This window comes from Grammomys surdaster, unplaced genomic scaffold, assembly GCF_004785775.1.
Source record: "Grammomys surdaster isolate TR1022 unplaced genomic scaffold, NIH_TR_1.0 210, whole genome shotgun sequence".
Taxonomy (NCBI): Eukaryota; Metazoa; Chordata; class Mammalia; order Rodentia; family Muridae; genus Grammomys; species Grammomys surdaster.
The window spans coordinates 3,180,240-3,197,876 of record NW_021604655.1 but is presented as its reverse complement, the minus strand read 5'-3'; the positions used below and the strand labels follow the sequence as shown (position 1 = coordinate 3,197,876).

The 17,637-nt window shown below is 42.8% G+C and overlaps 2 protein-coding genes across 4 annotated transcripts in view; both read left to right on the top strand.

The window, feature by feature from the left end:
- The window catches only part of Ptgr2 (prostaglandin reductase 2), a 30,684-nt gene extending 19,477 nt beyond the window's left edge, over positions 1–11,207 (top strand). For both annotated transcript variants that reach the window (XM_028771937.1, XM_028771938.1), the window contains exons 6-10: positions 3,073–3,282; positions 4,869–4,990; positions 5,500–5,587; positions 8,009–8,048; positions 11,026–11,207. In XM_028771937.1, coding sequence (XP_028627770.1) covers positions 3,073–3,282; positions 4,869–4,990; positions 5,500–5,587; positions 8,009–8,048; positions 11,026–11,102 — 537 coding nt within the window. In that variant the 3' untranslated portion in view covers positions 11,103–11,207. The remainder of the gene's footprint in view (positions 1–3,072; positions 3,283–4,868; positions 4,991–5,499; positions 5,588–8,008; positions 8,049–11,025) is intronic.
- A 2,996-nt stretch (positions 11,208–14,203) lies between these two features.
- Znf410 (zinc finger protein 410) overlaps positions 14,204–17,637 on the top strand; it is a 30,090-nt gene continuing 26,656 nt past the window's right edge. For both annotated transcript variants that reach the window (XM_028771877.1, XM_028771876.1), the window contains exon 1: positions 14,204–14,455. The gene's annotated coding sequence lies outside the window, so the exon portion shown is untranslated. The remainder of the gene's footprint in view (positions 14,456–17,637) is intronic.

Here is a 17,637-nt window from a genome sequence, read left to right as displayed (position 1 = left end):
AGGCGGATTTCTGAGTTCGAGGCCAGCCTGGTCTACAGAGTGAGTTCCAGGACAGCCAGGGCTACACAGAGAAACCCTGTCTCAAAAAAACAAAACAAACAAAAAAAGATTGTATGTCATTATTTTATACATTGTTGGCAGAAATGGTGTTATTACCTATTTAGATTCTGTTGATAACAATATGAAAAATACACGTTTTTGTGTCTCTCTCTTTGTTAAATAAAATGGCTGTGGCAAATGTTAGAGTAGTTCTGTTATCCATATAGGGAGGAAAATCATAGCGATCTGTTGTCTGTAATTCCTTGAACTAAAAGACAAACAAGCAGGGTTGGAGAGGTGGCTCAGTGGTTAAGAGCAATTGCTGTTGATGCAGAGAAGCTAGGTGTAGTTCTCAGCACCACAGAGTGGCGTAGAACTCTCTGTAACTCCAGCTCAGGGGACCCAGTGCTGCCTTCTGGCTTCTTAGGCACCAGACATGTACATAATACACATACATACATGTAGCCAAAACACACAAATACATCTTTACAAAAAATGACAAAGACTTGGGCTGTAAAGAGACACCATGACCATGGCAATGCTTACCAAGGGAAACATTGAATTGGGGCTGGCTTAGACAATTTAGAGGTTTAGTCCATTATCATCATGGCAGGAAAGATGGCAGCTGCAGGCAGACATGGTGCTGGAGAAGGAGCTGAGAGAGAGTTCTACATCCTGATCCACAGGCAACAGTGGGAGACTGAGCCAGGATAGGTGTGGCTTAAGCATATAAAACCTCACAGCCCACCTCCGTGGTGACACACTCCAACACCTAATAGTGCCACTCCCTATAAGCCTACAGGGGCGAATTACAGTCAGACTACCACGGGGTCTTGGGTTGTAGTTCAGTGGTTAGAGCCCTTGCTAAGCATGTATGAGCTCTACATTGCCAGCACCAAACAACATAAAATCAAACTCATATTTAAAAAAAAAATCTCAATTCTTCCACAAGAAGGTTGTTTGTTTGTTTATATTTTGAAGTCACTTGTCTGCCTGGCTGGCCCTGAATTCCTGTTCCTTCTCCCTCACCCATTCATCATGTGCTGAGATTACAATACTGCAAGAAGCATGTATTGAATTGTAGGTATGCAGTAAATGTTTTGAAAGAACTGTACAAAGTGCAGCGTTTTATAAATAGCTGTATTACTTGTCTTTGCTGTGATAAAGTGCCTGACAGAGGCAACCACGGAAGGAAGGCTGTAGTTGGTACACAGATCCAGGGTATGGTCTCTAGTGGTAGGGAAGTCATGATCATAGGTGCTCAAGGCAGCCTGTCCAATTGCATCAGCACTCAAGAAGCAGCAAGCAAGGGATGCGTGTGCTCAGCTTGCTTTCTCCTGTTTGCTCAGTGTGGGACTCCAGGCCATGGAATGGTACCACTCCCATCTGTGGTGGGTCTTCCCTCTTCAGTTAACCTAATGTAGATAAGTCATCACAGGTATGCACAGAGGTTTGCTTCCATGATGGTGCTGGACAGTCAAGATGCGACCTCATAGCAGCCGCAGAGGTGTGAATGAGGACATCCCCATGGCCTCGGTTATTGAGCACTTGATGCCCAGTTGGTGGCACTGCATGGGGAGATGGTGCAGCCTTGCTGGGGGAGCATGTCACTGGGACAGGCTTTGAGAGTTCATAGCCTCATCCTACAGTGTGCTTTCTTCTTCCTGCTGTGACTGAAGGTGTGATTTCTAGTTCCTGCTCCTGCCACCAGCACACCCCTTCCCCACCGTGATGGACTCTTGTTCATTTGGAACCATAATCTCTCTTTCTTAGGCTGATTTTGGTTCTGTTATTTTATCATAACAATAGAAAGTAACAGACATGGTAGCTTTTACAGTATGGGAACTAGAATACTATATTTTATTTGTTTTTTGTTTGTTTGTTTTTTGTTTTTTTGAGACAGGGTTTCTCTGTGTAGCCCTGGCTGTCCTGGAACTCACTCTGTAGACCAGGCTGGCCTCGAACTCAGAAATCCACCTGCCTCTGTCTCCCAAGTTTATAAAATATAAACTTTATATTAAGTTTGAATTTTAACCTACATTTTATTGTTTGTTTTGATTTTTAAGGATCACATTATATGACTTTAGTCCTTGTGTTTTTTGTTTTGTTTTGTTTATTTTTTGGGACAGGTTCTTTTGGCTGTCCTGGAACTCACTCTGTAGAACAGGCTGGCCTTGAACTCATAGAGATACTCTTGCCTTGAGTGCTAGGATCAGAGGTGTGTACAGTAATGCTTTATATTTTTTTGTTAAACAAGGCAGTGGTGTGCACACCTTTAATCTCAGCACTTGGGAGGCTAAGGCAGGCAAGCAGAGGTGGTAGATTTCTGCATTCAAGGCCAGTCTGGGCTATACAGACAAACCCTGTCTCAAAAAAAACCAATTTTTTAAAAAAGTTAAAAGCATCCCAGCACTTGGGAGGCAGAGGCAGGTGGATTTCTGAGTTCGAGGCCAGCCTGGTCTACAGAGTGAGTTCCAGGACAGCCCGGGCTACACAGAGAAACCCTGTCTCGAAAAAAAAAAAAAAAAGGTAAAAGCACTGTCATCAAATCTAAATTGTGACAAGTATTGTCTAAGTGTTATATTGCTGTGATGAAACATTATGACCAAAATAAAGCTCAGAGTCTATTCTGCTCATACTTCCAGGTAACAGTCCATCACTGAGGGAGTCCGGGCAGGAACTTAAACAGTACAAACCCAGAGACAAGACCTGATGCAGAGATGGAGGAGCACTAATGTACTGGCTTTCTCATAGAATCCAGGACCATCAGCCCAGGGATGGTACCACTCACAACAGGCGGGGCCCTCCCACTGAAAACACTAATTAAGAAAATGCCCTTATAGGCCTCCCTACGCTTACATTTTATGGAGGCATTTTCTCAATTGAAGTTCCCTCCTCTCAGATGTTGTGTCAAGCTGACATAAAAATTAGCCAGGACAGATATTCTCTTCTACTTGCAATATCTTGTATACTTGACATTTTTATGTCTGTGTGACTATAAAGTCATTTACTTTTCAAAAACTTTCTCCCTAGATTGGCCACCTGCTTGGCTGTTCCAGAGTGGTGGGAATTTGTGGAACGCACGAGAAATGTCTCTTTTTGACCTCAGAGCTGGGGTTTGATGCTGCAGTTAATTATAAAACAGGGAGTGTGGCAGAGCAGCTTCGAGAAGCATGCCCGGATGGAGTGGACGTTTACTTTGACAACGTTGGAGGCGACATCAGCAACGCGGTGATAAGTCAGGTCATCTGCCGATTTGTCTCTGTACAGATCTCTACCATGTTACATATAATGTAATATGAAGTAATATTTATCTGTTGTGATCACTTTTGCTTGGTACTGAGGGGGAGCTATAAAATTACACGGCTCACTTTGAAAGACGGCATCATCATTATTGTATTTAAGTTATACAAAAGATCTTATTAATACATTTGATTGCACATTTGTATTCTGAATCTCAGTTCCTGCCTAGCAATATAATACTTTTACCTTCAATTTATTTTTGTGAAAAATTAAGAGCTGCATTTTTGAAATGGGAGACCCTGACCTATAACTCAGCATCTATCAATCAGCTTGTAGCCATAACCCTGAGTTGAATAGGGAGGTTGTTTTTATAGGTGTTATGTATCTTTTATTGACAATGTAGTAAAATATCAACAGTTGGTAATAAGAATTTTCTATATGTAAAATTACTTGTAGCTGAGATTAAATTATTTATCTAAAGAAATGTATTACTGGGGCGGAGGAATGGCTCAGTAGTTGAAGTGTGTACTGCTCTTGCAGAAGACCTGAGTTTGAATCCCAGCACCTATGTCAGTCAGCTCAAACACCTGCAACTCAAGCTCCAGGCAGAACGAACACTTCAGGCCTCCTCAGGCACCTGCCCTTATATGCATGTGTCTGTTGTTGGGTATCCATCCACCAGAGAAGACGACTGGGACATGAGTTTAAGCAATAGAAAGTCTTTATTAGCTGGCTACCAACTACATTACATGTTCAGGATCCTAGTGTAGCCCCGAGCCTTTCTCAGGGTGAGCTTTTAAGCACAAAAACCATATCCTAAATTGATACAGTTCAGTTAACAAGAACAGTTAGTCAGAAGGAGAGCTAAAAGAAAGGTTAGTACATTTAGAGACTTTCTCAGAACTGTCGACTTTGATGGATTAGGTCATTGGTTTCATTTTGTCAGGTGGTGCTGTCTGTGCTGAGTTTTACAGCCTGAATGGTACTTCCATCATGGAGTCCGTTGTGCTGAGGTCTGGGGCCCTGTTACAGTTCCTACACTCAGACCTACACATATACACATAATTAAAAATAATAAAGCTTTTAAAAAAGAAATATTTGATTGCTAATAAAAGCATCAAGGTCAGTGTTAGTGACAACTAATATAATTCTTTTGATGATTACCAAACTTTGATTAGTTCTACATTCCTTCAGAGTGGATTTATTAAAACTTGTAGGGACTAGAGAGATAGCTCAACAGTTAAGAGTACTTGCTGCTCTTGCAGGGGACCTGGTTTGGTTCCTGACATGCACATCAAGCAGCTTAAAGCCACATATAGCTCCAGTTCTAGGGGGTCTGAGGCCCCTGTCTGACCTCCACAGGCACCTGCATGCGTATGGTGAACATAAAATTCATGCAGGTACACAGTACACACAAATAAACTAAAAATTTAAAATACCTTTAAATAGGTAAATCTTCAAAATAAATGAAATTAATTGGCAATAAAGGTTTAAGTATGGTGGTTAAATAGGCTTTCATTGATTAGTCATAAATCTATCAACTGGAAAGGTGTCCCAGGGTGACTCATCAGTGTCTCTCTATACAGATGAATCAGAACAGCCACATCGTTCTGTGTGGTCAAATCTCTCAGTACAATAAAGATGTGCCCTACCCTCCTCCACTGCCCCCCGCTGTGGAAGCAATCCAGAAGGAAAGAAACATCACAAGGTGTGTCCTTCACCTTTGCCCTTGCTGCCACTTTCATGGGGGCTGGGCCGGGCGCTAAATTATATAGATGTAAAATGTATTCAGTTACAGTTTTTTCCTAATAAATACAACCGAGAAGTATGTATTTAAGGTAGCTCAATATTTAAATTTTGGTTCATTAATTCTCAGACAACTGATACTTCTGGTTTTGACTGTATGAAATCCTTTAAGGGTGAGGAAAGAATATTACCCACAAAGGAAAAATCACAATGCTGTTACCAAATAGCTGTAGAGATAAGCAGAGATAAACAGTCACAGTTTAGTGTACTTACTCTAACTACACCTCTACAACTCAGGCAAAGTTTAGTGTACTTCCACCTTAACTACACCTACAACTGTATCTGACCCAACGTAGCATGGTTATATCCTAACGAAAAGACTAACAACGATATCGCCATTTAAATATTTGACTTTGGGTTCTCACTCTTGAAATGTTCTCTAATCATTATTCTTTTATTTTCTATTTACAGAGAGAGATTTATGGTACTGAATTATCAAGATAAATTTGAGCCTGGAATTCTACAGCTGAGTCAGTGGTTTAAAGAAGGAAAGCTAAAGGTAAAACTTTTTGAACCAGGTCTCATGTAGCCCAGGCTGGCCTTGAACCTGGCACATAGCTGAAATGACCTTTGGCCCTTAGCCTCCTACGTCTCCCTCACTACTGTGAGGATTGTAGGCATGCTCTACCCAGGACTAACCAAGTACTCTACCAACTGAGCCACATCCCCCGCCTAAGCTTCTATTAACTATAAAAGTAGATAGTTTTCTGCCATTTGGCATACTTTGGTTTTATTATGAAGAATTCCTACAAAATGGGCTAGAGAAATGGCTCAGTGGTTTAGAGCACAGGTTACTCTTACAGAGGACTCAACTTTTCCTTGTTTTCCAGCAGGTATGTCAGGCTGCTCACAATGACTGTGACTGCAGCTCCAGGGGCTCTGTGACCCTCACTCTGTGACCCTCTCTGTAACCCCTAAGCAGCTGCACTCACGTGCACATATTCACAGAGACATACACACACAGACATATAGTTCAGAAAGTTAACCTCTGAATAAAATCTCCTCCCAGATGACTCTAATCTCCTGACTGTGAAACCCTTTTATTACCTATATGCGGTTTCTCATTGAGCTTAGGACTGCAGATGCTGCCCTGTGGTTAAAAGCACTCGCTGCTTTTGCAGAGGACCTGGATTTGGTTCCCAACACCTGTGTGGTACCAGCTGTCTCTAACTCCAGTTCCAGGGAAGCCAGTAACGTCTCCTGGCCTTGCAGGGACAAATTGGTGCACAGATGTACATACATAAATAGCAGGCAAACACTCATAAAATAAAAATAAAATCTTTTAAACATTTTTTTTTGTTTTGTTTTGAGAAAGGATTTCTCAGTGTAACCAGCCCTGGCTGTCCTAGTCCCACTTTGTAGACCAGGCTGGCCTCAAATTAGTCCTGCCTCTACTAGGATTAAAGGCTCGTACCACCACACTCAAGTCTTTTAAACAATTAAGCTTTATTTTCTATGGATTATTTACAAAATCAATAGGAATTTCTCCTGAAATCTAAATTTGTAGTGTTCATCAATTTAACAAATATTTATGAATTGTACTTAGAAATTCTGTTTTGTTTGTTCATTTGTTTGTTTGTTTGGTTTTTTTTGGTTTTTCGAGACAGAGTTTCTCTGTATAGTCCTGGCTGTCCTGGAAGTCACTCTGTAGACCAGGCTGGCCTTGAACTCAGAAATCCCCCTGCCTCTGCCTCCCAAGTGCTGGGATTAAAGGCGTGTGCCACCACTGCCCAGCGAAATTCTGACTTTTTTTAAATTTAATTTTATGTGTATAGGTGTTTGTCTATAGGAATGGAGGCTAGAAGTAGGTGTCAGATCCCTAGGAACTGGAGTTACACACAATTGGGAGATGTCATCTGGGTGCTGGGAATTGAACCTGGATCCTCTGGAAGAGCAGCCAGTGTTCTTAACCACTGAGCCGTCTGTCCAGACCCAGAAATTGTACTTTCTTAAAAGTCATATTAGCACATATCAGAACCCTCTTTGGATATTCTTTTCTTTAATGGAAATGTGTTAAATTTTATATAACTAGAATGAATCATTACTGCATTTTAGAAATAACAAAAGAGCGGTAAGCTCACTAATGTGGTGTTACTCTGGTTTCATATAACCTATTTCCTTATATTTTCTATTGAGTTCAGTAAATATCTTTTTAATATTATTTCTTTGTGTTTATTCTGATGCCTCTTTTAGTTGTTGGGCAATATTTGAAATTATTAGTCTGGGATCCTGATAAGATGTTCTTGAAACCTGAAAATGATTGTATATGTGTATACTTAATTTTTTCCAAGAGGGTCTGTATGGACGGGGGCCAGTGGGGAGAGGGGTGGTGATGGTGGTGGTGGCGGCGTGTAATTTAGTAGAGTATGTGCTTAGCATGCATGAAGCAGAAAGTAAAATTTAAAACTGGTACAGGCACAGGCCTGTCATGCCAGCACTTGGGAGGTGAGGGCAGGAGAGGAGCGTACACTCAGTCGTTGTCTGCTACACAACCTGGGTTTGTTTAACAGTTTGTTTAACGTGGACTGGGCTGTGGGTGGAGCCAGAGGTTAGAGCTCTGAGACTGCTCACAGTATGGACAGTCACTGCCAAGTGGAAGAACCGAGTCTGGTCCCCAGAACCGTGCAGTAGAAAGAACTAAGCGGGGCATGTAGCTCACGCCTTTAAACCCAGCACTGGGGAGGCAGACTTAGCCTTGAAGAGAAAGAAAAAGAATCTGGAAGTTGCCCTCTAACCTCCATGTACATGCTAGAAATGACATGTGTACACTCACCCACAAAACAAATAAATGTAAAAAAAAACAAAAATAATGTTTCTTAGAAAGTTTAGACAATGGGAATATAGGATTTTACGGCTCTAAACTGTATTGCTTCCTTTTATGGAAACCATTAACCCTAAATCTCGCTATTGTGATTTACAGATCAAGGAGACTGTAGCAAATGGCCTGGAAAACATGGGAGGTAAGATGAAAGCAGACGGACTTCACACATGTTCAACACACGGAGTGGTTTTTCTCTTAACACTATCTTTCAGGTGTTCTTTTGTTCTAGAGAACGAGCCTATGGCCTCATTCACATTAAGCAAACATTTCCCCACTGTGCTAACCCCAAGCCACTATTCACCTCCCTTTTAGAAGCACAGAGCGTCAATGTTAACTGGAAGACTATGCTTTTGCACTATGTGGTGAGGGAGAATTGAACCTGGGGCCTAATGGATGCCAGGCAAGGCCTCTAAGACCAAGCTGTGTCTTCTTTCCTTTCCTTTCTCTTTCTCTCTCTCTCTTTGAGGGAAGAGGGGAGGTGGAACAGAGCCTTTCTGAGACTAGATCATGTGTAGCCCTGGTTGGCTTTAAACTTGATTGGCAGCTGAGGCTGGCTGACCTTAAATTCCTGATCCATCTGCTTTCACCTCGAAAGTGCTGGAATTACAGGCATTTGCCACTACATCCATCTTCTTTTCTTTTCCCCTTCCTTCCTTCCTTCCTTCCTTCCTTCCTCCCTTCCTTCCTTCCTTCCTTCCTTCCTTTCTTTCGTTTTTCAAGACAGGGTTTCTCTGTGTAGCCCTGGCTATCCTGGAACTCACTCTGTAGACCAGGCTGGCCTTGAACTCAGAAATCCCCCTGCCTCTGCCTCCCAAGTGCTGGGATTAAAGGCGTGCGCCACCACCGCCCGGCCCATCTTATTTTCTTGTTAGTAACTTATTGCTAGGGCTGAGGATGTAAGCTAGTTGGTGGAGTGCTTGTCTGCCATGAACAAAGCACAAACGGATCATCTATAATAGCAACCACTGTAACCCCAGAACTCAGTGGTGCAGGCAACATAGCCAAGCAAGGTCATTCTCAGCTATGTGAGACTGTCTCAAAAATAAAACAAATAACACGGAATTCTCTCTTCCCTGTGAACAGTTCTAGATATGTAGGTTTTCTAAGCGATAGCAATCCAACACCATTAGAGTTGACTTTACTGGCATTTCATATGTGTATGAGTTACTTTTTCATCACTGTGACAAAGTACCCTGTTGTGGATAGGAAATAAAATGTTGGGGAATTATTTTGCTCATGGTTTTAGAGGGTTCAGTTCATGGTCACGTGGCCCCAAGCACTTGGGTAGCAGATCATCATGGGAGTATGTGAGGGCACTTCTTACATCATGGTGGACAGGAAACTGAGAAGACAGACAGGAAGGGCTCAACTCTAGTGACCTACTTTCTCCAGCTAAGTCCCACTTCCTAAAGTTCCCAGAACCTCCTAAAGAATACCGCTGACTGAAGGTCAAGCACTAAAACAAGCAAGCTTGACATTCTACATACAACTCATATCAAGAGGCAGTTTTCATATTTCAGTTATAATGTCATATATATGTATTTCTTTGGCTTCTCAGACAGCTTATAAGAATATAAGGATTATGAAAGTTTTATAGGGTTAGGTAACTTTTCAGATTAAATTTCTCAGACACAAGATTAATAAGATTTCTAAGTTCCACTTTCGTTTTCTTTTTTGCCTAACATAGACATTCTCTTGTTCATTTTAAATGAAAAGGCTTAAATCAAACTGATCTTTTTTTCCTTTTTCAAAAAAAAAATTAATATATTTCCAAACTGGTAGTTTGTATTTCAACATAAATTTTACTCACTTGGCTTAACAAGTATATACTGTACTTACTCAATAAAACTTGTTAAGTTTCTAAAATTTTGAATTATTTAAAATTTTTGTTTTGCTGACATTTGGCCCCATATTTATTTGCCTTTACTCCTCGGATTCTGTACCGTTATATAGATACCAGTTAGACATTTCTACTTTAAATAGCAGTGGGTCTTGTTACTTTTCAGTCTTTTTGAGGCCAGGTTTCTTGCAGTCAAGGCTAGGATGACCGTCCTGAACTCTTCCTGCCCCAGGAGCGACAGGTAGAAGTCACAATCCGTTTATGCAGGCTGGGTTTACTCAGAGTGGCTTGCATGCTAGGCCGGCCAGGCCAGCGGCACTTCACCAGTTGAGCAGTGTCCTCAGCCCCGCAGCAGCTTTTCAGGATGTTGATTGGATTCCCTGTGTCTTACTTGTTGTATCTTTGTCTATGTTTGTTCAAACAAGATCTCCTTTCCCTCTCTGGTTCCTTTCCTCACATTTCAAAATGTATTAACTCTTTCTTCAGGGCAGTCTGGGGCAGGTCTCCAACATCCAAGCTCGCTGTTCAGATGGAACTTTCCCTAGATTTCTAAGATACAGACTATATTTGAGGGAATCAGTGTGCTCTCTCTCCTGCCCAAATCTTCTTGGTTGTTTTGGAGTCTTGTTCTATAGTCCAGACTGGCCTGAAACTCATGATCCTCTAGCCTTAACTCCAGAGTGCTGGGATTACTAAATGCATACACCACGAGAGTTTTCTTTTGTATGTAATAGTAAACCAAACAACAAAAAATACAGAGAAGCTGGGTGATGGTAGCAAGGGAGGCAGAAGCAGGTGCATCTATATGAGTTCAAGGCCAGCCTGGTCTACACCACATGTATGCATGGTGCTCACTGAGTTCAGAAGAGAGTGTTGGATCCCCTAGAGCTGCGCCAGGAATAGCAGTGGTTGTGAGCTACCATGTGGGTGCTGAGAACTGAACCCATGTCTTCTGTTTATTCATGAACTCTCAAATACTCAGCCATCTCTCCAGCTCCACATAAAATACCCCCACATCCCCCAACATGCTTTCACTGGCACTCACTCTGTAGACCAGGCTGGTGTCAAACTCACAGAGTGCTAGGATTAAAGGCATGTACCACCACCAACCAGCCACACAACAACAAAACAAAAAAGCAAAAAAAGATACAAAAGAAAACCCCAAAAAAATTAAAAGAAAAATCACAGAATTTATTCAAACTAATTTTATATGCTAGACCTCCTAACAGACATATAGTAGCCTTTCTCCTTTCAGACAACCATTTTTTTCTTTCAGTTGCATTCCAGTCCATGATGACAGGAGGCAACGTAGGGAAGCAGATCGTCCGCATTTCAGAAGAGCCTCCTCTGTAGTCTGGGGTATCTTCATCAAGGAAACCCTCCACTTTTCACTTCCCACAAAGATTCTTAAGATACATTTAAAAAATAATCTTTCAATACAGATAGTTCTTGATTCCAGTGTGATATTTTCTTTGTTGTATAACCAATCTATCTTCAATATCATATTAATTATACACTTAACATGTGAGTACGTGCCATAACACAGGGGTTCTCAACCTGTGGGTCATGACCCCTCTGGAGGGTCACATATCAGACGTCCTGCATAACAGGTACTTACATTATTATTCATAACACCAGATTACAGTTATAAGGTAGCAACCAAATAATTTTATGATTGGGGTCACCACAACATGAGAAACTGTATTAAAGGGTTGGTGAATTAGAAGGTTGAGAACTAATGCCACCGTAGATTGAAGTTAGTATTATTTGTATTTGTTTTTTTTTTTTAACTTTATTTTATTTTTGAGGCAAGATCTCTATATGAAGTCCACACTGGCCTCAAACTTGTGAACCTGTGGCTCCATCTCCTAAGTCCTGGGATTGCAGGCATGTACCACTATGCCTGATTATTTTTCTTTTCTTTTTTTTTTTTTTGTTTTTCGAGACAGGGTTTCTCTGTGTAGTCCTGGCTGTCCTGGAACTCACTCTGTAGACCAGGCTAGCCTCGAACTCAGAAATCCACCTGCCTCTGCCTCCCAAGTGCTGGGATTAAAGGCGTGCACCACCACTGCTTGGCTGATTATTTTTCTTATAATAATAACTAATAATATTGTTTTGAAGATGGGTCTATTAGTTTAGCTCAGGTTGGACTGACTCCTCAGGTCTCCCACTGCTGAGACTGCTGGGATGCCAGGAGGGTGTCATACACTAATACATGGCTAATTTTGTTTCTAAAAACTAATATTACATATATTTGTATCAAATATTACAAAAAACCAACCCTGGGTAGTTCTTAAACCCCAGGTTTTTAACCCCAATTGTTAATGGATCATATACATCTTTAAATTACTTTTAGAACTGAGTAAACGTTCTACTAATTCTAAGGTGAGAAGCAGTTCACATTTGTTGAACTTTTTACCATTCTTAAACTGAGAGTATTCTTAAACTGAGAATTGAGATAGTCTTTCCATATTTTTAATGAGAGACTTTAAAAGTCTTTATTTTATGTACCCGAATGTCTGTCTGTACACCACATGTATGCCTGGTACCTGCAGTGGAGAGTGGCTGCAGAGGGCATTGGGGCACTGGATCCCCTGGAACTGGAGAGAGTTCTGAGCCACCATGTGGGTGCTGGGTTCTAGAATGCAGGGCCTCTGGTAGAGCAGGAGATGCTCTTAAGTGCTGAGCCATCTCTTCAGCCCGCCTGTACTGAATGGCCTAAGTGCATAGGGTTGCGGGCAGCACTGGAAGTATTTACAGATTGTGGAACAGTTTAGGGTAGGAGAGCAGAAGTTTTGGGTTGGGAGTGGTATGAGAAGACAGATGAGTTGGTGGGAAGCTCCAGAGACCAGGTTTACATCCAGGAGATAATCTATTTGCATTCTGCCAAACAACTGACTGTAGCAAGCCTAACAACTTACTACACGCTGATAAAGGCTTGTGTTTATTTTAGGATTTTTTTTTTTTTTTTTTAAAGACAGTCTCTGTTAGGTAGCTTGCTGTGTAATCCAGGCTGGCCTGGAACTCAAAGCTATCCATTGGCCTGTCTGCCCCTGGAGTGCCAGTGTTAAAGGCCTGTACACCATGCTGCGCTTGTGCTTTGGAGAGCTAACAGAAACATCACTAAGAATTTCACTGATTACAGTGAGTTGAGGGAGTGGTCAGGGCAGAACACTGATCAGTACTCCAGGGGCTTTGAGTTAACTCCCAATTGTACCTTCCCCCAACAAGCCCCAAGTAAACAAGCTTCAGAGATGATAGGACTAAGTAAATTAACCAACGGTTATAGACATGACTGTTCCAGATAGACTATTGTATCACATTTGTCTTATTAATTGTAACTCAACCTCTAGAAAAATAAAACTGGAGATGTTTTCTGAGTATGAGTTTTCTGACTTATGGCCACTTTTTTTGTTTTTTTTTTTTTAACAGCCAATGTATTTTAGAAGCAAAACAAGTTGTATTAGTAATCACTCAATCAAGTTTTGCAGCGTTCTAACCTTGTTTTACATATTTTCTCGGGACCCTAGTTTTCTTTCTGGACGTTTCTTCATCTCTTCATATATTGGTAACTGACAAATCTACTTTGTTCTTTTAATTCTTACTTAAATTTTAGGATTTTAGCTCCCAGTAAACATTTCCTTGCCACCCCAAGGTTTTTTTTCCAGATACTATATAGCCCAGTTGTCCTTGTCATGGCAATCTTCAAATGGGATTACAGTCATGCTTCTCAGTGCCCAGCACAAACTGTATCGAGGAAATGTTTTCTCCAGGAACGTTTTGTACAGAAAGTACTACTCCCTAGCTCATCCAGACTCCTGGCTTATCTCTAAAGTTGAAAATAAGCGCCTTCAGAGAACAGTAATTCCCACAGCGCCATCTTCAGTCCTCTATTCTACCTCACCACCTCATTTTTTGTGTGTTTGTTTTGTTTTTTTGGACAAGGTCTCACTATGTAGCCCTAGTTCACTGGGAACTCCTGGAGTGCTGGGGTTGCCACCACGCCAGATCTTAAATTTTCTGCAGTCAAACTCGAAAGTTTCAACAAGAACTATTATCTAGTTTGGAACTTAGATGAGCCCTCAGTCAGGGCATCCAAGATCTCTGGAGAATTCTTAAATGTTTCTAAAGCTGTACATGTGCCTAAATTCTTACCCAGTCCAAGTCCCTCTGTGGGCCATGAACATTTCAGGCGCTCTTCATGGAGTTTTGGTGTTTCGGGAGCACAGTTTCTCGTTAGCTGTCATAAGTCCTCAGCTCCGGAGAGAGCTACTCTCCACCCCTCCGGAGCCCCGCCATCCCACCCTTCCCGGCCGCCGCCCCCACACTCCTGCGCCTCAGCGGGAAGGCAGTGACGTCACGGCTAGACTGCACTGACCTGGTTTCAGATTTCGCGGACCTGCGAGCCCTGAAGGGCCGAGAGGAGGGGGCGGGGCGCTGCGGTTCCCCAGTCGGGAACCCTGTGTGTGTCGGGCTGTGCATCTCTAGTGGGGAGCTGAGGATCGGTCTCAGCAGCTGCCCAAGAGTCGGCACCTCGACCTGAGTACCACCGGCGGGGCGGAGAAGAAAGCGAGTGGGTATGCTGGTGGGGGGCGGCCAAACTTCCTGTCCCGCTCTGGAGCTGCTTCCGGCGCGAGCCGGAAGACGCCGTGTGTGGACGGAATTCGGGACTGACTGACGGACGGCCAGCTGCCCTAGACTGGAAGGTGAGCTCCGGGCTAGTGCTAGCCACACCCGCTCGGCTAGGTGGTCCCGCAGAGGAAGGAAGCCACTGCGGGGGTCTGGGGATCTGGAGCCGAGTTCGCCCCCGAAGGGCACGAGGAAGCCGCCCGCCCCCCTAGACTCCCCCAGGCGTCTAGCGGGCGGGGAGCGACCGGTCCGAAGCCCGGCGGCTTCGGCCCTAACCCCTTTCAGGATCTGGGGCGCGCTGTGTCTTCTCCTTTGCTTGGTTTTGCGGGAGGGTGCTTGGAAACCACACTGCCCCCAGAAAGCCGGAGTTAGCGAGTCCCCGGGGCGGAGGCTCCGGACTGCACCCGCAGCTGGGCCTGCCCGGAGACCTAAGGGCCTTCGGCTGAGGCCTTTGTGCTGGCGGAAAGGGTTGGCAGCGGTGCCCTGCCGGCGTTTCACCCAGGGCTGCCAGCTCCGTTCCTGGGTCCACGCTCCTCCTTGCTCTGGAATAGAGACGTCTGCGGACCAAGGCTGGACCTCTGGTGTCTCCTCTGCCTGTCACTTCAGGCCCGTGTGTGGGCAGCGAATGTTTGCAGCCAGGATGTGTTTTGCTCACTCAACTTGCTCTCTGAAGTTTCTCAAGAGAAGACGATCCAATTAGTTTATTAAACTTTATCTCACTTGCTCATGAGGCTCTGAAATGTACTTAGTAACCATTTGGGAGTTAAATATTATTGACTTGGGATTAAGAGTTCATACATTTGCATTAGACTTTGACACAAAGGCCAGTGAAACATATGCAAAGACAATAAAACATAGTTTGTAGTAAAGACAGGCAATTCAGGGTATTTGGCATTGAGGGATTTGTGTTATAGTCCTCTGTGGCAGAATACAGGGCAGCCAAGCATCAGAAAATATGGATTCTAATTTAAGCTTTGTATCCCAGTAGGTGTCAAATGTAGGTAAAACCCACAATTTTCAAGAGTCTTTTCCTCCTTTTGGGGGGGGGGAGTATGTCAGTGAAGAGGTTGACCCTTAGGGGCTGGCCATTATTCTGAGCTACTAAACTGCATATGGGGAGTGACAAGCATTTTTGTGTTTTGGAAAAATAATGCGTGTTTGTGTAAAATATAGACTGGAAAGGGTAATTTTAATAGGCAAGATGAAGAGGTAGAAGCTTGTGCTAACTGTGTAGCTGACAAAAAAGAGAAGTGTAGTTGAAAGATACTGAGGAATCTAAACAGCATCACCGAAGAAGTGACCATTATTAATGGCTGAGATTATTTAAGCATGTCGGATGAGAGGCACTGAATTTGCAGCTGAGTGGGAAGATTGGGTAATAAGTAAAAGAGATAATTCGAGAAGAACAGGTTTGGTAGTGGAGACGACAGTCTATGTTTAGACATGGTTTGGTTTGAAATGCTGATGATACACATGCAGAATTACTCCTCAAGCAGTTAATAATGACGAATGTTTGGGATTGAAAAGTCGGAAGTAAGGGGGTGGGGAATTGGGTATCGTCTGTCCTGTTACTTATTCTCTATCCGGATATCTATCCAGTGCTTTCTCTGTGCTCACCGGGAAACTCGTATGGAAGTCATGGAAACTCACAATAATGACTACGTTAGAAGTGGGCAGTGACTTCAGGGTTTCTTTTGGGAAAATGTAAAATTAGCCAAGCATGGTGACACACACCTTTAATCTCAGTGCTGTGAGGTGTAAGCAGTACACTCTCAGGAGTGAGTGGGAGTTCAATGCCAGCCTCAGATATATATAGAGTTCCAGGCCAGCTTGAGCTATGCAAGAGCCTGTCTGAACCCTTGCAGCCCTCCCCCATCCCAGCAGCCAAACAAACTGATCATGTGCGTGATTACGGAACCATGAATACACTAAAGACAGTTTAACTGTACTTGTCAGAATGTGTGAGAAGACCTGGGTTTAGTTCCCAGCACCCTGCCCCCATGGTGATTCATAACCTGTAACTCCAGTTCCAGAGGGTCCATCGCTTTCTGCCTCCATGGGTACTGCATACTTGTGATGTACAGATAACATGTAGGCAAAATACCCGTACACAATAAATAAAAATTAAAAATCTTAAAAATGGATAAATTTTATGTGAACTGTCTCTGTGAAACCTCATTTTTGGAAGAAAAAAAAAAGGTCTCAACTATGTAGCCTTGGCTTGCCTGGGAACTTAATATGTAGACCAGGCTGGCCTCAAACATCGATATGCTTACCTCTACTTCTGGAGTGCTGGAATTGAAGTGTGTGCCACCATGTCTGGTCCCAAACTTATTTTTGAAAAGATTTGCATTGCAAGAAGGAAATTTACATTTCAGCTCTTGAACTTGGATGACTAGGTAATGGAACTGGAACTAGCAAACCTAGCTTATGTACTTCCATTATACTGCTGGCTGCTGTACTTAGGAGGTTCCGTGTTACAGATGAAGTCCACAGAGGACACTTGATAAGCCACTGTGTCCTGAACACACTGCTTTCTTTTTCTTTCGAGATATGATCTTGCAGTGTAGTTCACGCTAGCTGCAACCCCTGTCCTTCTGCTTCCGTCTCCCCGTTGCTGAGATTGTAGATGCCAGCCACCACACCTGGTTCTTCAACAGATTTCTTGAGAGTTCAACTGTTTGTTCAGTACCTATACAAACCATACATTGGGTACCAGGATTGTGTGGCTGTATTCCATTACGAAATGCATGTTGCCGTCGTGCAGAGTAGCTTTATTTGTTTTCAAAGATTATTAAAACAAAACCACTAAATAGAAAGATTTTGCGGGTAACACCTAAACACCAGTGAATTGTCTCACTTCTTAGTGATTCTACGATCCAGGAATATCATAAAGTTGGATGCACTTTAAAGATAACTGGTTAACCGGAACAAACATCTGGTAATTTCTTGGCTTGTTATATGAGCAGGAATTGGGAAGAGAAATCACTAAAGCCCTTTTTTTTTTTTTTAACAGTTTTTTAATTTTTATTTTATTTATTATATGTAAGTACACTGTAGCTGTCTTCAGACACCCCACAAGAGGGCATCAGATATCATTACAGATGGTTGTTAGCCACCATGTGGTTGCTGGGATTTGAACTCATGACCTCTGGAAGAGCAGTCAGTGCTCTTAACCACTGAGCCATCTCACCAGCCCCACTAAAGCCCTTGAAATTTAAGATTAAACTTAGATGTAATCCTTTTGTGCCAGCTCACC